Genomic DNA, 24,148 nt, shown 5'->3' with positions numbered 1-24,148 from the left:
CTACTTTTGAGTGAAAATGTATAAAACTATGTCAGAAATTTCTAAAACATATTTATCTTACATATTCATGCTATTATGTTCACATAATGTCGTGAAATTGTATGAACATGATGTTCTGATATATTTTGGTTACATTTGCTCCATAAAAGACACAAGTTATATACAACTTGTCTTCTTTTTGTATGACATTGCCAAATTGTCAAATTCTGCTTTGTTTACTAATCAGAGGTTCATTTCTGAGTGAAAACTTGTGATAAAAAGTGATGTTTATTATAAATTAAAGTCTTGAAGTGCACCAGCGTGTACAGTAAAGTCGAGCACACACATCCAAGAGATCAAATTTGACAAAGTAAGGATAATTGATAGAAAAATAGTTAATTAATACTGTATTCGTAAGAGCTAACATTTTGTTTCATTAATTGCCGTATAGCGAAAGTACAAGCATTAAAAATTAAAACAGGTTCCTGATCTTCTGTCGTGAAACTAAATTGCAGAAAGAGTGTCCAGAGTGCAGAAAAAGTCTATCAAATGCATAAAATTTCAGTGTTGTGACATTGTTTATTGTGAAGTGATATTATTGATATAAGGAGTCTGTAATGTAAACATATTGTACGATATAATGTAAATATAATCACAAAAATATGTAAAAACGTGTTTTCTTCTAGGGTAAGTGTGCCAAATTTCGGCATAGTTCCATGCAAGCGCCAAAGTCTCAAGTTTGAAATGTAATATCTTTAATAGAAATTGATTTTTTTTCATTCCTTCTACTTTAGGAGTGTTGCTTAGAACCTTGTAGACAGTTTATCTTTATTTGACTGTAGACAGTCTTTATTTACTTTAAAATCGTTCTTAATACATTTTAAAATGAATAAAAATGTAGACATAGCTTTGGTGCCCTATTTCGGCCACTTTCATTCTCATAGTTCCTTGTCCTTCGGGAATTCTTCCAATGTCTTTTTCACGTTATCTCGTTTGTCAAAGCTACATTTTTTGTTATTCTTTTGCATTGTATAATCGCTAGAGTATGTAAAAACTAAAAAATCATGGAAATTCGAGGAACAAAAAAGGTGGCCGGAATTGCAAGATGGCCGGAATTTGGCACACTTACCCTAGATTTCTTATTCATTCAGGTTATAATATCTTGATTTTATTTTATCGGAATAAAATGAAAATTATTTTATTATAATTATGTTATTATATTTATAATTAAGATTTTTTTGAAAAAAATTGAAAAAATAGTTGCTATTTAGGATTTTAGGTCATTCAGAAACTGGTCTAAGGGCCAAAATAAACTCAGGCTGATCCTCGAGAATATATAGCCTGTAATATTCGGAAACAAAGGATTTGATAAAGAAAGTTCAATAAAGGACCTCTAATTGATGATCCTAAATCCTCAGTGTAAGACAGTTTGGGACAAATATTCCCTGTCAAATTTTACAAGCTAAATACTCTTGAGGATCAGCCTAAGTTTATTTGTGCCATAAGCCTCTAGTCCGAAGATTGTTTTGGGTCTGAAGCTTAAGCCTGGTATAAGAAATTTTTCCGAGTGTACGTTTCTGTATTTAAGTAAGCAAATTTTGTGTTCAATATAATTCAACCAATGCAATATCTGAATTTTTAGTCTTTCACAGCCATTATAAATGCCTTCGTGAATAGAAGCCATAAATCGAAAAAAAAAATGATTCTACACTCAAATTATTAAGTGCATTGGCTACTAAAAATTCAGGAAGGATCCGCGCCCGATTCCCTCCATCGAAATGGCTTTTAATTGTTCTGTAATTAGGTGAATATCTCCTTCCACATTTGGCACAAATGGCACAAAAAAGGTTGCCAGAGATTATCATGGAAATGAGCATGAATTCCATCACATCGTCTCTCTCAAGAGGCATTTTTTACCCTTCGCATTTGGCAGTCATAAAAATGCGATGGAAATATTTAATAAACTCTCTGGAAAATCTCACACATTTCATCAAAAATGATAAGGAGAAGCGTTTTTGTTCAAAATTAATCATTTTCGATAAAAAAAAATAGGGAAAGGAGAGGACGAGGGGCTATTTCTGTGATTGGCACATTTTTGGTGTCCCGGGGCAGACAGAGTGGAGGATTCTTTTGTATGGTACGAGGATGAATTTTAATGTATCAATTCCATGGAGAAAATGCTCGTGTGTCGAAAATCCACCCTCACCCGGTGGAAAAAAAAGAGCAAACTCAAGGGGGGTTTAGTGTTATGCAGAGGAACAAAGCAGAGTCAGTTGAAGCTCGGTGGTCGTTGGAAACGGACGGAAAAGTTGTGGAAAAGTTGTCGAGGAAGTTTTCTTCCTCAACAAGGAAGTCCATTGTACATCGTAGCCCAAAAAAGGGATTTGTTCTTTATTCAAAGTTTTGAGCAAGTTTTAAAAAAAAAAATAACGATTCTTTTGACTAAAGTTGAGCAGAAAGTGGTCGGAAAATTATTGTGAAAAGTGCAAAAGAGTACAGTGTTTAATTTTCTGCTTTAATCAGTCACAAACACCGGTGTTTGTTGCCAAAAAGAGGCACATCAGAAAAGCCAAGAGATAATTTTGTGGACAAGAAGAGAACTGTTTGATTTGTACGTTAATTGAGGGTGGGAAAATACAAGTAAACCAACCAAAAAAAGAGCCAAAATCAATTATGACGCATTTTCCACCAACGATTTTCATCCTCATGATGGTGCTTTTATCAGCGTCATGGGTTTCAGGTAATAATAGTTTTTTTTTGTGGTGACGGAGGAAAAGGTCACAATATCGCGATAACGCGACACTTTCCGCATCTCCTATTATTTTTCCCTTTAGCACCCAATAAATCGATATCCACCGGAATTCCCCTGACTCTCCCTCCACGCCCCGGAAAATTCGCAAAAGAATGACCATGGTGTTTCCCTTCCCAACTCAAAAAAAAAGATGAACCCAGATAAAATAGAAAGTGGGATAAAGTGCCAATGGATTTTCCACAAAAACTCTGATACTCTTGTGTGTGGGCCTTCCATGAAGGGCGCAGATTACATGGAGTGTGAGACGAGACATTATCAGCAACAGTTTATCATTTGTTTGTAATTAAAATATATCTCAACATAAACAAGCAGAATTCTCTTGGAGAACACCGAGTGAGAGTGTAAATACTGGTGACACTCTCACAATCTTTTGGGAAATGCCATGGGAAAGAACGCACGAGGGTACATCATTCACCTAAAATGGTCATTCCTAATCTTCTGGGGAAGAGTCTATTGAGATTCTTCGCAATAAAAGAAAATATTTAGTAGGGGCACCTAACATTTATTCTTTTATACTAGAATAATATTTTTTTATTAAAAAAAACACAGAATATAAAAAGAAACTGATAAGTCAAGGAACTCTACACTGTAAAATAGATCTCGATTCAAATTAGGAAATGTTAAGTGGGGCACCTTTGAATAGGGATACCTTTGAAAATGGACTTTTTCTAATATTTTTAATAGGAATTAAGGGTTATCTAATTTACCTTGACGATTGGGCCTCTACACACTAGTAGAAATTTCTTTAAAAAATGCCTTTTTAAAGAAAATTTCAGAATTTTTTAAAAAAGGCCATTTTTGACGAAAATTGCTTCTAGTGTATAGACGCCATTAAAGCTAAATTATTACAATGGGTAAGGTCCAGTTCAATTTAATAAGGACAATAGACTCCTATTTCAAAACCGTCCTAATGCAAAGGTGCCCATTGCCCTCTATTAAACTCAAGAATTTTAGAAAAAAGGTCCGCTACATAGGGGTCTCCCATACGGGGTATTTCGAAATGCATCCCACTGTACTATGCACCAATGAGTCTCGACAAATCATCCCTAGCGGTTCATTCCTGAGATAAATTTTCTGTACCCTCTGTTACAAATTCTCCAAGTGTGCTCTAACTAAAAAAGATAGGGGAATGTAGGCATGGTTCGCACACAGTGAACCTTCAAACGATGCGAATTTTCTCCTTGTTTGCAATGAGTTGGTTTACCATTTTTCATCTCCTTTCATAAGGTTAATAATTATCTTTCTTATAGCTTAGAAATGACGAACTAGTTCTTAATAAAAAAAGAGAAAACTTACATCGTTTGAAGGTTCACTGTGTTCGAACCATGCCTACTTTCCCCTAGTCTAGAAGGCTTTCTATTTTATTTTGAAACGTTTCGAACATCAATCACGCAGTGTTTTACAATCAAATAATTTGTTAAAGAGTAGTAAAGTTAACAATTTATTCCTGGTGATGAATACTTTATAAGGAAGAGAAGATGGTGCACCCATCCACTATTTATATCAAAACCGTCCTACCGCAAGATTTTATGCCAATATTGTTGCTACATTAAGAAAATATCCTAAGCTTTTATTTTTCTATAAATCAACTTTATTCTATTTAACTATTTCTTTATTTCTTTTTAAGGATGCCTAACAATTCGACCATATTCTAATAAAGATTAAACGATACATTCAGAATAGTGATCGATATCGTGTCCCTATTTCACCTACTTTTCGACTCTTGATAACTTTGAAAATAGTTCACGAGAAAAACGTCTCTTGAAAAACAAAAAAAAAAAATTAAAATCACTTGAAATGTCAAAATATTCGAACATAAACAAATTGAGCTTTCGAAGAGGCAGATTTTAACCGCCGAAAGATAGGAAAAAATGCCCCTGTCGAAAGTTCAGTGGGGGACTTTTGTGTCAAAATGGCGGTTTCAAAATAAAATCGCCCCGTTTAGATGCTCCCATAGAGGATTTTCGAAATAAATTCTGTTTTGCTATGTGCTACTATGAGTCTTGGATAACTTCCCCTAGTGGTTCGTTAATGGGATAAAATCGACAAGTTATTCTTTTATAAATACCCTTTAGTGTGTATCGGCTAAAACTCTGTCAGACTATTCATTGAATTTCGAAATTGCTCACTTAGGAAAAAATTTAGAATTTCGGGAAAACCAATTTAAAGTTCAGTGAAATCTCTTAAGGGGTTATGTGGCTTACAAAAATAAGAAAAAAACAACATAGGGGGAGGTGGGGCTACTTTAACCTGTGGGGCTACATTGTTATACGATTTTTTCGCATATGTCTAATGGAAACTGGACTTAAACATTATGCAATTTGAACAGACAAAATAATTGTGGATCTAAATAAAATAATTGTAAGAACCAGCTTCATTTAGAAATAGGCGAAAAAGTCGTATAACACTCTAGCCCCACAGCTCAAAGTAGCCCCACTTCTCCCTATTTTCTCTTTTTTTTTGCATTATAGAAAATGATTTAATTAAAACTCTTAACCACAGTTACTCTAAGTAAAGTATATTTTCCAAAATTTCCGTCTGTACAGATCTTAATCAAAAAAGGGACAGATAATCCTAACCGGCTTATGTAGGTGAGATTCTTAACGTGAGCTAACTCGGAGTGCATGCAAATTCGATTTAGAGCTGAAGTTGGGAGACGCCATTCAGTTATCTTGAATCAAATTCGTGAAATTATACAAATTTTGTATTTAAACCAAAATATCAAGGATTTGGATGAACTGGCACAAAAGTAATATATGGGTGAAATGTAGACCAGAATGTACTGTATAATTTTCCTATAGAACATGATCTCATCGATTACTCAGAAGCCAAGATAATCGACGTTGTTTGTTTCTGAACTCGTTTTTTCGACCAGAGCGCCCCAAGTGTTCATTTGATGAACTTCAACTATATCAAAGAATTGTTGTCTTTTGTGGGAATTTCCATTTAAAACCATATTTTAAGTGTCTTGGTGAAGTAGAGGCAGTCAAATTGGCATCTGAGTGATTTCAAAGCGTTATTATTGGAAAAATCCATTTTTTCACACTTAAACGGCAAAATCGGAGTGATAGCGTAGTCTGAGTGGAAAATGATGTATGGACGAAATGTAGAGACAAATGTCCTCTACAATTATGTCGAAGTAATCATCAAAATCGGTTTAGCGACAGTCGAGATAATTGAGGTTATGTGATATTGAAATTGGTTTTTCGACTGTGGCGCCCCTGGTGTTGGTCCCACGAAGTTCAAATATTCTAGAAAGTTGTAGCATTTGGTGAGATCTTTCGTTTAAGCCCTTATTCATCAAAATCGGTCACATAGAACCACAGATATGATTTTTTGAATTTCGTGAACTTTGACCCCTCATATCTCCGGTTCTGTTTTAACCACAGCGCACATTTGCACCATTTTGGAAACGTCCTAGACTGGACTACAACATACTAAAATTTCATTAACTTGCACAATGCCGTTTTTGAGAAAAGTGACTTTGAATTTCGATGAATTTTGACGCTATCACAGCGCCACCTGTGGTGACTTTTTGAACTTCCATCTGAAAGTGCTCATCGAGACGAAACCAAAAAGGTAAAATTTAGGTCGCTATGTTAATTAGAACCGGAGATAGAGGCCGGTCAATGTTCGAACTTTGACCCCTTATAGCTCGGGTCAGGGGTTATGGATCGACTTAAGGTTTTTTTTGTTTGATAGGTATAATCATCGGCTACAACATACTAAATTTTCAGCCCGATGCACAATGGAATTTTTGAGTTATTTAACTTATAAGATTTAAAAATTTTCCTTTTAATAATAGCGCCCCTAGCGGTGGTTTTATGAACTTGCGATGTTAGAAGGGGAGGTGGCATTTCACGAGAGCTTTCCAAAAAGCCCTCATTTTTTAAATTCCGACAATTAGAACCGGAGTTATGGGCATTTTAAGAAATTTTTTTTGGACCCTTATAGCTCGGGTTAAGGTTATAGACCTTAAGTTTGGTATTGATGGAAAGCTCTAAGGCCCAGCTATAACATACTAAAATTTGAGCCCGCTCGATGCCATAGGGGCGGAGCTATTGAGAAAACAAAAAAAGGGGGGTCTTCAAAATGGCGGAAGGAGGGGTGGGGAGTGGGGGGTCAATGCACCAAGTTGCAATTTTCACCCGATATATAACCTTTGCCGAAAACCGCAAGTCGATATCTTTTTTAGTTTAGGAGCTATTAAGCTCCAAAGAGCGGCCGGACGGCCGGCCGGCCGGCCGGGAACGTAACTTAGCCCCCCATATATTCGTGATCAGGAAGTGGCGAAACACATTTTGGCCAAGTTTGAGGTCGATCGGACGACATGAAATTTTGTTAGGATTATAGTAGGTGAGATTGTTAAGAATCTCACCTAATAAGGTATTTAGAGGTATCGGAGCAGGATGTCTTCTATGGCAAAAATGTAGTCCTAAGTGGAGTCTATTGTGTGCTAAAGAGAGTAAATTAATATTTAGTTTGGTTTAGTTTATATGATTTTTCAAAAGTTGCTTTCTTAGGTCATTTTTCAGAAATTTTAGTTTGATTTTGTTTTTCCGCCCCCAAGTATTTCAAGTTGAAGCACAACTACTTACCTTTCCAACGGATGCCCATTTGTTAAGTTCTGTGCACTAGAACCGTTGGAATAATTGGTAATATGTGACAAAACAGTAAAAACAAAAAAAATTAATTAAAGAAAATTGTTACGTATAGGAGAAAAACCAAGAACAGATTCTTGATTAGGGGACTCGACTCTACCAAACGTACCATGTGAGATCCGTGTGCCAAAAATCGTGTTGCATAGTGTAATTTACACCAGGTGAAACTCGAACTCACGACTGTGACACTCGAGTCAGGGGTCACGCCGTCCAAATATCAGAACTATTATATCGAAGAATTGATTAAATGAAAAGGTTCATCAGTTCTATATGCCCTTTCTTGAAAATTTCTGTTGAACTAAAATGGATTTGAACTTGCGATACTTTCAGTTATAGTACGAGCGCTCTGCCACTAAATCAATTGCGTGAAGGTTTTACTACTCTAAAAAAAATGTTTTGTCAAATTAACAAGAAAAGTTTGTTAAAAGGATGTTCTTCCATACAGAATATGGAAAAGTTTTGTCAAATCGGCGGCCAACTGGATCTGGTTAAAAGTTTGTCAAAAGGATGTTTTTCAATATAAAATTCAAGAAAAAGTTTTGTTAAATTGGCAAATAACATCCTTTTAACAAAATTTCAACAAAATCCAATTGTTCTTTTAACAAGACATTTTTTTTCAGAGTATATTCAATGGATCAAAAATGTTTTTTAGTTCATCGATGCGTACCTTGTATCAAGTATTTTTATGTTTAAATTCTATAAAATTTTTATTTACAAAATAAAAATTTAGTAAAAATTCTAGGATTAAGTAAACATTTAATATTATTTTTTTTATCAAGATATTTCACTTAAAAAAAAAATTATTTCGTCTTCTCGCATCTGTGAGCAATATTCCAAAAAATCAAGATGAATTTTACAAAATGTTTACATTCTTGTCACTGGCGACAAACTCAAAAATCCAGCGACTCTCTGCCAAGATGTCAATTGTTGTGCGTTATCAGGAATTCCAATCTCATTTTTCTTGAATTGTAATATTCCTGGAAGCTTCCGCACTTGACATTTCAAGCATTATTCTTCTTGCGACTCACATAAATTGCAATCAGAATAGTTCTTGGAACGGAAAAATATTTAATCAACACCCACAACAACAAAAATGACAGTGAGAAAACATAAAAATTAATCTTTGTGACTGTTATTAAGAAGTGCGGACAAACCCTCGTCCGTGACGTCTGGAAAAACACCTTTCCACCTCCCCCCCCCCCAATCCATGTGTAGGAATTTTTCCACAGAAGAACCAAAAATTAATATAAATCCTTTCTCTTGCGGCCACCCTCACACTAATTACACATTCTCCACAAGTTTTTGGGAGAACTTTCACTCACACTTTCTCTCTTTTTTTTTTCTTTGGAGTTGGTGTTTGAAAAAAAGCGCGCCAAAGTTGCACGAGAACCTTTTTTTTTCAGGGAGTAAAATTGTTTGTGAGTTTGATAAGAGAGGCGAAAACAAGGTTTTAGTGTGCTCCTCGCAGTTCTATGATGAATTGTGGGTGAGAATAATTTAGTCGTATATTTCTTGAAGCTTTTAAAAGAGTTAGGGTACGGGGGAGCTTTTGGGGGTGGCGACAAAACTGAGTGCTAAAAGTACTTTGCCACTTTATTCTATCGATTTACACATAAAAGTCGTCAGAGACGCGTTTTTGAGCTTCTCTCTTTGGAGTGGTGAGGGCTAAAGGGGTTGTAAGTGATGACGTTGAGTTCACCGAGAAGAAAATTAATTGGATCAATTAATTTTTGTGTTATTAAAAGAAGGTAGGGTTATTTCGAAATTACCTATTGCTTATGTTGGGTACAATTGGTACAATGGATAATTGAGTTCCTTTGATCAATTGCAACGATTTTAGGAAAGAAGTCAAAGACGTTTTAGGGTCGAAATGAAAGGTATTGAGAAGCAATACAACTTTTCAAAACATCAGAACTTCATGTGACCATCGTTAGTGGCGTTGAAGTCGAAAAGCGAATTTTAAAAAAAGCCAAATAATGCGATTATTCAACTTCATGAAATTGTTGGTAGCAGCCAAAATCCAGAAAAGCAATATTCCGAAGAGCCAAAAAAGGAAGCTCTCAAAATTCCGAAAAACTTAAAATCCCAGATATCTAATCTTCGAATGGATGTAAAACACGAAAGGGTCAAAATCCTGAATCGGTCCGAACTCCCAAAGAGCCAAAATATGGAATTTGTCGATATCCTGAAATTGTCAGTCTCAAGTTGGACGAAATTCTGGAGAACTCAAAACCTGAAACGGTCAAAATCATCTCGAAAAGCCAAAATCCCCAAAAGAGTCTAAACCTTGAATTGGTTGAAATCCTGAAAGGGTCAAGATCCCGAAAATATCGAAGTTCCGAATTGGTCGAAATTCTGAAAGGGCTAAAAAGATCGAAAGAGTCAAAATCCCGAATTGGTCGAAGACCCGAAAGGCCTAAAATCCTGAAAGGATCAAAACCCCAAAAGCTACAAAAACCCAAAAATATACAAATCCCGAATTTCAAAGAGATGTAATCTTGAAAGGCTCGAAATTCCGAATTGAGAAAAATCCTGAATAGGTCAAAATCCCAAATTGGTCGAAGTCCCGAAAGGGCCAAAATCCTGAAAGAATCAAAACCCCAAAAGCTACAAAATCCCGAATTCAAAAGAGATGTAATCTTGAAAGGCTTAAAATTCCGAATTGAGAAAAATCTTGAATGGGTCAAAATCCTGAATCGGTCGAAATTATAAAGAGCCAAAATCTTGAAAGGGTCAAAAGGGTCAAAATCCCGAATTGGTCGAAGTCCCGAAAGGCCCAAAATCCTGAAAGAATCAAAATCCCAAAAGCTCCAAAAACCCGAAAAGGTGGAAATCAGGAATTCTAAAGAGATGTAATCTTGAAAAGGTTAAAATTCCGAATTCAGCAAAAATCCAGAATGGGTCAAAATCCTGAATCGGTCGAAATTCCAAAAAGCAAAAATCTTGAAAGGGTCAAAAGGGTCAAAATCCCAAGTTGGTCGGAGTCCCGAAAGGGTCAAAATCCTGAAAGGATCAAAATCCCAAAAGCTACAAAAACCCGAAAATGTAGAAATCCCGAATTTCAAAGAGATGTAATCTTGAAAAGCTCAAAATTCCGAATTAAGCAAAAGTCCCGAATGGGTTAAAATCCTGAATTGGTCAAAATTCCAAAGAGCCAAAATCTTGAAAAGGTCAAAAGGGTAAAAATCTCGAATTGGTCGAAATCCCGAAAGGGCCAAAATCCTGAATGGGCTGAAATCCCGAAAAGGTCAAAATTCCGAAAAGTTCAAAATCCCGAATTCCAAAAAGGTGTAATCTTGAAAGGCTCAAAATTCCGAATTGAGCAAAAATCCCGAATGGGTCAAAATCCCGAAAGGTTCAAAATCCTGAATTGGTCGAAATCATAAAGAACCAAAATAAAATTTCAACAGGAACAAAATCCGGAGAACCAAAATCCTGAAAGGATCAAAGTCTTGAGTTGGTCCAAATTTCGATGAGACGTAATCTTGAAAGAGTCAAAATTCCGAATTGGTCGAAATCCTGATTTAGTCGACATCCCGAAGAGCCCAAATCCCGAAAGAATCAAGGTCCCAAATTAGTTAAAATTTCGAAGAGCCGAGATCCTGATAGTGCAAAATCCTGAATGAATTAAAATGTCTAAGACTCTAAATCCTGAATGGATCGAAATTCCGACTATCAACAATTACGAAAAGCCAAAATCGATTTTGGTCTTGGCCATCGAAAACCAAATTATACAGGATGCTTATGAAACCCATTGATTTTGGCAGATCCGAAATTTTGATCAGGACCTGAACTTATATCTTTTAAAGCAAACTTGAAAACGCAACGAGTAAATCCTAGAACACTTGCGCTATCTTGGAAGAGTTTCGGGTTCGAATCCTCTTCATATCATATTTTTTCTCCCTTTTCTCGCCTTTTCTAGCCTTGCACTCCACTAAACTTAATTTAACAAGACAATAAATTGATAATATTAACTATCTCAACCTTCTAAACAGTTGAGGAAAGTACTCTCCCTTCGAACGTTCATACCATCGAATAATGTGAATTTCTTTTACGTTTCTTAAAAGATTTCCACATGATTGTTACATAGTTATCAATAATTATAAGATAACTAATATTTAATAGAAATGTTTAAGTGTCTTAGGAAAACTTAAGGAAAATTCACATTATTCGAAGGTATGAACGTTCGAAGGGAGAGTACTTTCCCCTACTGTCTTTCTCCGTTTCCAATATCCTTTGACGAATATTTCTATTTTTTTGTGTAACTTGAATGTTTTACAACAATTTTGTTAAGAGAAAATCATCTCGACCGAATTATACGTTAACTTGTAAATTTTCGCTAGTGACTAAATATCAAAGTAAATACTTAAATTTCTGAAAATTTCCTTGGGTTTATTAATATAGTCATTCTCAGCAAAAGATTATTTGTTACTACAAATTTTCTCTTTCAGTGAATACATTTTTAATAGCATACCCCGTATAATTCATCCACCAACTCCACACTCCAAAACCAATTTGCCATTTAGTTTTTCGTTGTAATTTGTACCAAATGCCCTTGAACTTCCCTGTAATCGCCAGCGACAGTCTCAAAAACGATTTATGAATTGGAGGGTTTCACCAAATGGACTTTTTAGAGCCAGGCAATATGAACCCACCCCAGACACTTACTAAACCTGGGTGAGATTTATCAAACAATCTGTTCCATTTGAGATAATTGAGTCACAATTTATCCTCCAGTCTCTCTCAACAGAGGAAGGGGGGGGGGCTCAAGGCAAGAGATCAAATCATATGGAAAAGGGAAGCTTCCTCTTTCTTTTGTACTTGAAGAAAAGATACTTTTCATCATTGTCTAGAAGAGCTTTTTGTTGCTTCCGAGAAATACGTAAAAAACTCTCCAGTGAATTTTGAAGCAAATTCAATGAGGAAACAATTGGCCAAGAGCCAGAATCATTCCATTGAAGGATTTTATGTTGAAAATGGGATTATTTGAGATTTTCGCATTGTGGACGATTCAGACACTTCTCCAGAGCTTTTGTCTACGCAGGAGAAAATCGTGAATTACGAGAAGATTATCGAAAGTACACTTGAATCTGTTGACTGAAAAGCAGAGGAGGAAATGCTATTTCCTAGAATGTTTGCATTGAACCAGTATTTGATGCTTAGTAAGCTCTGCTTGTGAATAATTTTAGGCCACGCCCCATTGGAAGCTATGGTCCACTGAAACTCAGATTTCACTATTATTAGATTGCATTTAGTTTTGCAATGATGTAAAACCTTTTTTGGAAGAAATCCCCAAAAGAAGCTTTATCCACGCTATTTGAGTTCTTTGAGGGGCGTGGCCTATTTTATTGGACAGTAATTTTCAACAAAAAGTCAGGATTAAATTGGGGGTGTCTTATAAGGATATTATATTATCACAAAACTGAACAGAATCTAGCAATTGTAAAATCTCAGTTTAAATTTACCCTAGCATAGGAAAGGGGCGTGACCTAAATTGACTGATTAAGCAAATCAAACCTAGACTGCATACAAACATTCCACGATCGTTTGTTAAGCATTTTCTGGTTAATAATTCTATGTAAAAATTGTTGCAAAGCCTTGGTCATGGAAAATAGGAAAACTAGTTATGCCACGCCCACATGATATAGGTTATGTTTTCACGGTTTTCTCGACAATTCCTAGTTTCCATAATTTTTCTTCGGAAGGTTTGAGAATATATCGAATTATAAACCCACATAATTTCAAAATTTTAGGTTATAAAATGCTCTTTACATATACAATCTATTATAAAGAATTTTCACATTATTGCACGAGGTGTAAGATGATGTGGCTAAGACGGCAGTAGACGCATACACAAACATTTCCTTACATATTCCGCGTCTGTTGCGCTAAAGAATTATTGGAGATGAATAAGTATCTAGTTACCAGCCTAACTTCTAAGAAAAAGGAAAAGTCAATTAAGCCCCGCCCACTTAGAGTTCACGCCTGGTTTTTCTCAATGTTCCCACCCAAATATCATTTTAAAAATTATGATGAAAGCTTACTATAACGAAAGACTGACAAAATTCCTGGCCAAATAACTAATTCCTTTCAAAAGGAATTTCCTGTTTTTCCTTATTTTTTTATTTTCTAGTAGGCGTGGCTTTTTTTTAAAAACAGAAGCACAACTTTAGATAAATTTGGGAAGATAACTACCTTGAAAGAATATCGCAATATTCCAAAATAAAATATAGAATATTTAGCAGTTCTAATTTTACTAAATTGTAAATTTTCAAGAAGGCGTGGCTTAAACTTATTTATGTTAAATTCATAAAAAAATTTAGTTTTTTTTTTTAGTTTGAGCCACCAAGAAAAACTACAACAAGGTATTTTAGAGCGTCCTTTGTAAGTTTAAACTCTCACGGAGTCTATATTTACAGAATAATAAATTTTCAAGAAGGCGTGGCCTAAAATATTTATGCCAAATCCATTAAAAATATTGTTTTTTGTAGTTTGAGCAAATTAAATTTGCAAAATGATATTTCACAGTATTCATTGTAAGTTTAAACTCTCACGGAGTCTATATTTACAAAATTATAAGTTCTCAAGAAGGCGTGGCCTAAAATTATTTATTCAATCCATAAAAATGTAGTTTTTTTTAGTTTGGGCAAAGCAAAATTAGAAAATTATATTTCAGAGCATCCTTTGTAAGTTTAAACTCTCACCAAGTCTATAACAAAATCATAATTTCTCAAGAAGGCGTGGTCTAAATTTATTTATTCCAAATCCATTAAAAATATCGACTTTTTGTAGTATGAGCAAAACAAAATTGCAAAATGATATTTCAGAGCGTCCTTTGTATGTTCAAATTCTCACAGAGATTCTTTATATAATTTTCTTGCAATTTCCATCGCAAACACTTCCATAATTTACAAAGCTCCATTGAAAATTCAATGAAGTGATTATCCACGAACATCCCATAAGCACTGAGAAATTTAAATATGAGTTCATGCTAAAGAGTTTCTTGGAAGACGCAAGAATACTTTGAAGGAGTATCGAAAGCTCCTTCTCCCCTCAGACATGGGCTCCAGACGCACCAGGATAAATGTGGAACAAGCATAAATCATCCCTCACGAGATAATTGAATTTCATCCTCCACGTCTTTTGCACTCAATTGCATCGCACAATGTGCAGGATGGTGTGACAAGTTGCTCATTGTTGTCGACAATAATTATAAATTGATTGCCGGAATGTGAAATGAATTTTTGCGACATCACTTTAGAATAAGAACAAAATATTCTTTATTCTTTACATTGTGAGAGCTTTAACTCATCCTCTGTGCTATAAAACGTGGATTTTCCCTATGTGAAAATGTTCAGGACAAAAACATGCGTCTCTTCTTGTGATTCATTCGTTGAGTAATATAATTGCGCTGAGTTTTTGGATGCTGATACGTCGTCACATTTCACCGTCATCCGTGAGCAAAATGGGGAGAAAAAGCGCGAAGGGAGGGTTGCAAAATGAGTCACCGCATGGGACAAGAAAAGCGCATCATCAATTGTGGTCCAGTCACAGACTCTCGAGACACTTATTCACTAGCCGCTATCAAATGCAAATTCATCCAGACATTGAATGCGATACACTTTATCCACGGAATTTATAACTTCAAACCCTTTAAACTTCCATAGAACTTTAAGGAAGACTAAAGCTTTGCTATAAATTTAGAAATAAAGCACAGCACCTAAAAGAAATTTTCAAACAATGTAAAACTTGATAGGATTATGTGCTTTATGGCAAACTTTCCTATAATAAGTTGCCATAAAATAAGAGAAAACGCTTGACTTTTCCTGCTGAAAATTTGTGGAAAGAAAAAGAAGTGAAAGACACATATTTTTTGTAAAGAAGCTTTATAGCACATTTTGCTATAAAATTGTTTTACACTTGTTACTGCTATAAACGGTATTTATTAATCATGAAAAAGCTTAATATTGCCTACTTGAACTCGTTTGATTTCGATAAAATACAAACAAGATTGCTTTGCTATAAAAGTTTTAGCTTTTGGTTTTTATAAAAGATAAAATCAAAAAAAAACTTTGAAAAAAAAGGTAAGAAGACAGTGCAACGGTTGATTATTATTTCACTAATGACTGATAGTATCAGATTTTCTTGACAACTTGAGCCTTATGGCAAACTTTCCTATATTTTTAACAACTTGCCATAAAATAAAAGAAAACGTTTACATTATTCATTGAAAACTTGCACAAAGTAAGAGAAGAGCAAGACACATCTTTTCTTGTTAAAAAAAAACTTTATAGCATATTTTGCTATAAAATTGTTTTACACTTGTTCCTTCTATAAGTGGTATTTATCAATTATGCAAAAGCTTAATATTGCCTATTTGAACTGGAATGATTTCAGTGAAGTGCAAAAAGAGCGATGTGCTATAAAAGTAGCTTTTGGTTTTTATAAAAGATTAAAACAAAAGAAAACTTTGAAATAAAGGTGAGAAGACAGTGCAACATTGTTCTTTCACCAATGTCTTATAATATTAGATTTTAATAATGAATAATATCTAATAATAAAAACATGACAGAATTTTCTTTATAACTTGAGCTTTATGGCAAACTTTCCTATATTTAATAAGTTGCCATAAAATAAGAGAAAACGTTAATATTTTTCATTGAAAACTTGCGCAAAGTAATGAAAGAGCAAGACACATCTGTTTTTGTTCAGAAACTTTATAGCACATTTTGCTATAAAAACTGTTTGATATTTGTTCTTCTTGTAAATTCTATTTATTAACCACGTAAAACCTTAATATTACTTACTGAAATATGTTTGATTTCAAAGAAGTACAAAACGATCATTTTACTATAAAAGCAGCTTTTAGTTTTTATAGTACAAAAAAAAACTTGAGTACAAAAAAAAGTTGAGTAGACAGTGATACGGTTGTCAGTGAAAGAAATTACTGAAAATTCTGAAAGCCATTTGAACAATTTCCCTATGAAAATCATCAAATTACCATATTTATTACTTAATTGCCATAATTGAAAAGAAATGTCACTTTTATTCTTCGTCGTCTGAAGCTATATAACACATTTTATGCCAAGATTATTTTATTTTTACGATTCCTTTGAAAATCCTTTTTTTAATTAAAAATTTATGACATATTTCTAATTATGAAAACTAGATCTTGAGCTGAAAGACTAGTTTCTTTTTATAGCAGATAAGATTTATAGCAAGTTTCGCCATAAATGTATATGTAATGAGAAAACTTGTCTAACAAGTTTAAAATGAATCCAAAAAATTCAAAATATTGGTATTATAGATATTTTTAATGCTAATCAATAAGTATGGAATAATATTTAATATTTCATGCTATAAAAATCAAGCTTCCACACTTTAAGCTTTTCGATTATGATTTTTAAAAAATAAAAAGTAATATGACTTTTAATATTCTTGTTCAGAAGCATTGTAGCAAATTTTGGTATGGGATTGTTCACAAAGGTTTATTTGCTATAAAGTTGCTACAAAAATCGGATATTTGCATTAAAAACAATTTTTTAAATGTTGGAACAAGATTTTCTGGAGGCTCAGTAATAAATTTAAAGCAAAATGAAGAAAAACAAATTTGCAAAGACTTTATATCCTATCCTAGTCAATCAATGATTTAAGAATTCGTACAAATATTTTGTGCTATAATAATGAAGTTACTTGAGACAAAAAAAAATTAATTTACTAATAAAACATTAGACATATCTAAAAATATTAAAACTAGTATACTTATTTCTTTCTTGTGCAAAAGTATTATAGGATGTTTTGCTATAAAATAATTATAGCATCTTCAAAAATTACGTTCATAAATAATAAGGTTAAAAAATTATACGTTTAAGAAGTGATTCATAATTGATTCATGTTAATTAAGGAATTTTTAATTTATTTTTTAGATGTAAATAATTTTTATAGGAAGTTTTAAATTTTAATGAATCTTTTAAAGCAAAATCGGAAAAATACAAGTAACACGGGTTATGAATGACTGTTTTATTTCAAATTATAGAGAAATTTTGAGACATTTTATGGCATGTTTCCCATAATTTCTAAAACTGTTTGAAGAACCTTTCAGATTTTATTTAACACAAAAATGCCTTTACAGTGTCACGTCACGATTCTATATTGAAAACCTCTCAAATTGAAACTCTGAATGGTAAACTGTTACACACTTTGTGGTTTCACTTGGAAACAGATCCTATAAAATAAAATCCTTACGTCTCAACACCAATATTCCACAAAACCCGAGCTGTTTTCTCAATTAAAATTTTAATTAAAACCGAAATTGCAGTTCCATGCGGATGTGTACTGAGGTACATCATTATAGGAATTGCAAGGGAATTTAAAGACTCTCTAACTAACACATTGCAATGAAGACATTTTCAGCACCAACCCCTTTTTCTGCTAAAGTAAAATCCTTCGATTTCACTGTTGATTGGCAGAGATTGATAAGAAGGAAAAACAAGCTTTTTCCACCACAATTGATGACTGACATGTGAAAAGGGGGTGACAGTGTCTTCATTTTCCACTGTCTTTGACATTCTTTTTTTGTTGCCCAAGGAGTTGAGCAACAGAGACACATTTAATTCAACCCCCAGAAGATAATATAATTTAATATTATTACCGTCGTGCACTCCTTTATTGGGTGATAAAAATAGGTCATTGCGTTCGTATTTCAGCGATGGTAATTTGCACGATCTTCTCTTTCAAATTAACTTTTTTTATTGCTCCAACTCAAAGGGAGAGCAACATATATAATTCTTTGATTTCGGGTTATCTTCCTATCGACCCCTTATTTTGAAAAATGTTAACACTGAAAGTTTTTTTGGGATATGATTCTCGGGATTGGTCCGTTTGTTGTAAGTCATTTTGATAGAGACTTAGAGACCCAACGGTTAAAGATATCTACTTCTGGTTGTTCTAACTTTCTTTTCCCTTTGGTATATTTATGTACAACAGGAAAAAAAATGTGAAAAATTGTAGAGAGGTTGTCGAATATCGGAAAACTATATCTCCTACCGTTTAGTCTCTAGGCGGGTAACAGAAAAAGTTATTAGATGACTTTCGGCCAATAGGTTGATTTAGCAATAATTGAAACACGGATATGACCTTTGGTTTCTTCTCCTTTGCTTTCTCGACACCCACGTTTTGGAGGGGTTTTCCTCCTGCCTCAGGTATGAAAAGGATTTTCTGGCAAGTTCTATCCCAATCATTTCCATACCTGAGGAAGAAGGAAAATCCCTCCGAAACGTCGGTGTCGAGAAAGTAAAGGAGAAGAAACCAAAGGTCATATCTGTGTTTCAATTATTGCTAGAAAAAGTTATTTCGTAAAATTGTTTGTAATGGAAAGGTGTAAATTTCCCAAAATCACGAATATTGCCAAAGGAATTTCCTAGAAAATTTCTAGAGAAATTTCCATGGGTAATTTATATTTGCTTTCCTTGGAATTTTTCACAGGGAGACCTATAGAAAATTTCCCTATGTAAGCGAGATAAAATTCACCAAACTTTCCTGAACATATTTCAGTGAAAAATACCTCAGTTTTCTAGGAATTTATCCAGGTTTCTGTGGGAAATCTATTGAGTTTTTTATTACAAAAAGTAGAGGAAATTCATGAACCTTTCCTGGGTAATATCCTTTGAAAAACTTTCCCAGTTTTCCGGAACTATAACATACGTAGATTGCTGGGGGAAATCTACTAGGGAAGAAGTTCAAGTATGTCGAGGTGTTATTCGCAATGATGGTATGTCCATCCTACCTCTTGTCGAGGATCGATCAATCTTCTGTAAAATTAAGGAAGATTGGCAAAAGCGTGGTGAGGAAAGCTGAGCTTCATCATGTGTATGAGATTTGGGTAATGACCGAAAGTATAAGATCGCGAGTGCAAGCTACAGAAACTCGTAGAGATCAAGTAATACGGGTTTCAGACCTAAGGCTTAGCCAAATGGCTTAACAGCTCTAATTTCTTATCAATCATGATTTTTGGAAAAAATAACTTAGACTGATTAGATTATTAAATCTAAATTATCAATTAAGCTATCAAAAAGCTATATAATTACTTGTTATTTAAAATTTTGAGACCTTCGAGAACTGGGCCAAACCTGTAGGCTGAAGACCGCTTAAGGTACGTAACCGTTCGTGAGTGGGTAGAACTAGGCCTAGGTAGCTTAATAAAATTCAAGATTTTGCCTAGAGTGCCTTGGGATTGACCTCGAATGCCTTTCTGAAGTAACGGAGGATTGACAGACGTAGGCTACTAACCTGAAAGGCTTAGACCCACGACCCTGATTGAGACAAGCGGTTGAAAACAAGAACGTGCTTATGCTTTTCCTGCTTTTACGTGCTCTTGAAAAATTCCCGAAATATGAGAGAAGAAATTTTCTTTTGTGAGGTTGGGAAATTCTTTCAAGTTTCCTAGGGAAAGTTTTCCATAACGACTAATTATATTCCCACCAGTTTGACGTCTGAAAAGTAACTTTGATCTACTCAGAGCAGAGTGTTCTATTTAGATTATACTTTTATTTCTCTGCCGAAGTATAAGCTTAATTGTTGAACTTATCGAAAAAATCGAATTCGATAAACGTTAACTGATGATTTTAATTGAATCACCGAATTGATAGTTTTATAAAGAGAAAGGGTAACTCATTTCGGGGAAATTAAGCCAGTTTGGACAGGGTATCCGGGGACTAAACCCTTACTTTATTAAGGGAACATATATATTTCGAGGAATTCGGAGAACCCATGTATGTTTCACGGAATTTCGAAAACCCATGCGTTTGTCAGGGAATTTGGAAAACCCAAGGATTTTTCAGGGAATTAGGAGAATGCATGCATTCTTCAGGGAATTTGGAAAACCCATACGTTTTCAGGAAATTCAGAAAACCCATGCGTTTTCAGGAAATTCGGAAAACCCGTGCATTTTTCAGGGAATTAAGAGAATCCATATATTCTTTAGAAAAATCGGAGAACCGATGAATGTTTCAAGGAATTTGGAAAATCCATGCATTCTTTAGGGAATTCGGAGAATCCATGTATTTTTCAGGGAATTCGGATAATCCATGCATTCTTTCGGGAATTCGGAGAATCCATATATTTTTCAGGGAATTCGGAGAATTCGTGCATGTTTCAGGGAATTTGGAAAACCCATGAATTCTTCAGGGAATTCGGGGAACCCTTGCATGTTTCAGGGACTTTGGAAAACTCATGTGGTTTTCAGGAAATTCGGAGAAACCATGTATTTCTCAGGAAATTCGGACAACCAATGCATTTTTCAGGGAATTCGGGGAACCCATACATTTTTCAGGGAATCCGGGAAACGCATATATTTTCCAGAGAACCCGGGGAACCCATGTATTTTTCAAGGAACTCCTGGGAAACCCACAGTGGATCCGAGGAACCCTACAGTTTTCACGGAACCGGTGTGTTATTTCGATAAACCGGATACTGAAACCAGTCTAATTGCTTTTGAGTTACCCCTTGTATCATTTTCACCCAAATATTAATGAAAACCATTCTTTTGAGACTTTTTTCTTTTGGAATCGTTCTCTTGATTATTTTCAAAGGGTTATTCTTCTCATCAGACAGAAGTGGATGATTTTCTGTGTCTAATTTCTGAGTTTCTACCTTGCTATTTTTTCATTGCATAAAATTTTTCAAGATTAAAACTCAAACAACCGTATAGGGCTTATTTCTCAGCCGATTGTGATTACTCTTCCATTCATCTGAAAGGCCTTGAAATTCTCAAAAAGTCTGAATCGGTTGAAATCGGTTAAGAATCGGGAACTGCTTATTAATCGGGAAAAGAGGAATTCCATTAGTTCTATGGGATTTTTACCGGTTTCCTGTTAATTAATCTATCTCTATCGGTTTAATTCGATTGTCTTCTAATTGTATATTTTTCTCAAACAAACAAATCTCAAACAAACGTATAGGGCTTAGATAGTGGACGGAAAAATAGACCTCTCTTGATTTTTACTCTTTAATTCTTCACGACGTTTCGAAGATGAATGTCCTATGTAAAAATCAAAAGAGGTCTATTTTTCCATCCACTATCTGCTACATCTCATCAGACCGAAAATTCATTCAGTAGGGTAAGTGTGCCAAATTCCGGACAGCTTGAAATTCCGGTCACATTTTTTGTGACCGGAATATTCAATTCCGAATACAAATTGAATATTCAATATATTGTGAATATTCAATTTGTATTAATAATATAGCATTTAAAACTTGAGACCTTGGCGCTTGCATGCAACTATGCCGAAATTTGGCACACTTACCCTATAGGGCTTATTTCTCAACCGATTCTGATAAATGTTGATCGGTAATTGTTTTTTAATCGGGAAAAAAAGGAATTCCATTACTTCCATCCAATTTCTAATACGCAAAGTGCTCCTAATATCGAGCATTCAGAAATGCCTTCGTCATTGTCATTTTGTTAGGGAAAAGGGCACTTTTACGATCATTCCTCCATTTAGTGTGGCATTTTTATTGGAGAATATAAAGTATTTGTGATTGATTCCTGCAGGAATATGGGGAGAATTTTCTCTGACCGACGTGGAAATGACCGTGCCAATTGGTGAGGAGATGATGGAGCTCATTAAACACTCTCCCCTTGTGCGATTGAGGCTGAATGGGACGCAGTATCACCTAATTGATTCGCAGAATTGGATGACTATTGATGAACAAACTGGCGATATCTTTCTCACGGATGGATTCCGGAAAGTTGAGCCTTCGAGGAAGTATTCTTTCAGCATTGCTGCCCACAACACAACCACAAAAATTACCATTAACCCTAAGAAAATTCCCACCCTCGAGGGATTCTGCAGAGAAAGTGGAGAATTGTTTTGCTTTTGGGATTCAGTCACGTACAGAATCCCCGAGAGTACCAAATCGAGTGGAAAGGTGGAGGAAATTGGACCACTATCCTCGGGGTTTCTCAAGAAATTCTGCCCAAATGTTGTGGTAAAACACAAATTGATCAATGGGAGTGAATTTTTTGACATCAGAGAAGGGATTTTGAGGAGAATCTCCCTCCTGGATCATGATACTTTGAATCCAGGACCAAATATCTTTCCGGAAGTTGAGTGTAGGGTCACCACAATGCCCAGGGAACCTACTCAAACCTTCCGGAGGACTCTAAGGGTGGAAATTGTGGACAGAAATGACAATCCTCCGCAGCGACAGGATGATCATCGTATCACAATTGACATAGGTGACCCCCATTTCATCAAGGTGAGTTTTTTTCAGCGCAAAAAAGCACCCACTCTTTCACTTGAATTCAATTAACCCACACGCCTAGTTTTTTTTTTTTTGGTTGTTACTGTATCCATTCCTCGAGGGCCACGTGAAAGCTTCCCAATTCATTCATGAGTCCACAGAAAAAGCCACCTCCTGACCATCACACATGGTCATACATTGAAATTCGCACCTCATGAGTATCGTAATTAAAAATGCCACCTCATTTTTCTCTTTCATAGTCAACCGCAGAACAAAAATCCTCCCCAGAGAATGACCTTTTCGTCCTCATTTTTCGGTCACACACAAAACTATTTTATTATGTTTTTTTTTCGAGAATTTGCAATTTTGGAATTAGCCCCAAAACACTCCGTAAAACCACCTACACAACGCATTTAATTGATTTAATTTTCCACCCTGAAATGGGGGAGGACTTTTCCACTTTCACTTTTGGCGCGAGATATTCTGCATCGTCACGATTTTAGTTGAGGAGGAACAAAAAATTCCGCCGTAGAAAAAAGACGATAAAAAAAGTGGTAGATGGGTGGGAAAATTCATATTTACCACCCTCATCCCCCTTGGTGGTTTTTCTCATTCGTGGGATATTCATAAATTTGTAATTGTATGGCTATATATCGTGTTTCATATGATTTACATATTGAAAACAAACACCAAACTATAAACCAACGAATTCTTGAAAGAGGCTTCAAAGTTTCATGAAATTGAAGGGAAGTGAAATATTTCTGAAGGAGAACAAAAAAGAGTCTTGGATAAAAAGGAAATGGGTTGTTGCATGAGATAATTGGTAATAGGAAAGGAAAAATTTCTCATTACAACCATATATAATGAATCAAATTTCTGTGAATTTAAAAATAAAAAAATATCACTGCATTTTGAGTAGTACGAGTATTATAGCAAGTTCTGCTATAAAATTAAAACGGAGTACTTTTAATTATTGCTTTGTTGGAATAATTGGAGATAGACAATGCTTATTAAAGTGAATAATCCTTACAATCACTTGGATATATAAATAATTTATTAATTCAAAATTGCAATTTTTTTGGCAAGTTTTGCTATAAAAGAAAAACGGAGTTTCTTTCAATATCATCTTGTAGGCATAATTGGATTGATAGTCAATGCTTATCATCACATTTAATATCCTTACAATCCCTTGGAAATATAAAAAAAAAAATTATTAATTCAAAATTGAGATTTTTATGGCAAGTTTTGCAATAAAAGAAAAATATTTCTTTTATTATCCTTCTTTTTGAATAATTGGAGAGATAGTCAATGCTTATTACAGGGAATAATCCTTACAATCAATAATTGGATTGATATTCAATGCTTATCACAATTAAAATCGTTACAATCCCTTGGAAATATAAATAATTTATAAATTCAAAACTGCGATTTTAATGGCAAGATTTGCTATAAA

General features: G+C 34.6%; 1 protein-coding gene across 1 annotated transcript in view; it reads left to right on the top strand.

The window, feature by feature from the left end:
* Window positions 1-2,119: 2,119 nt before the first annotated feature.
* Window positions 2,120-24,148, top strand: part of LOC129806630 (uncharacterized) — a 31,878-nt gene continuing 9,849 nt past the window's right edge. Inside the window, exons 1-2 of the mRNA XM_055855354.1 lie at window positions 2,120-2,719; window positions 22,004-22,710. Coding sequence (XP_055711329.1) covers window positions 2,653-2,719; window positions 22,004-22,710 — 774 coding nt within the window. The 5' untranslated portion in view covers window positions 2,120-2,652. The remainder of the gene's footprint in view (window positions 2,720-22,003; window positions 22,711-24,148) is intronic.

Source organism: Phlebotomus papatasi, chromosome 3 (assembly GCF_024763615.1).
Source record: "Phlebotomus papatasi isolate M1 chromosome 3, Ppap_2.1, whole genome shotgun sequence".
Taxonomy (NCBI): domain Eukaryota; kingdom Metazoa; phylum Arthropoda; class Insecta; order Diptera; family Psychodidae; genus Phlebotomus; species Phlebotomus papatasi.
Note: the sequence above shows the minus strand (reverse complement) of the source record. Positions and strands in the feature narration are given on the sequence as shown.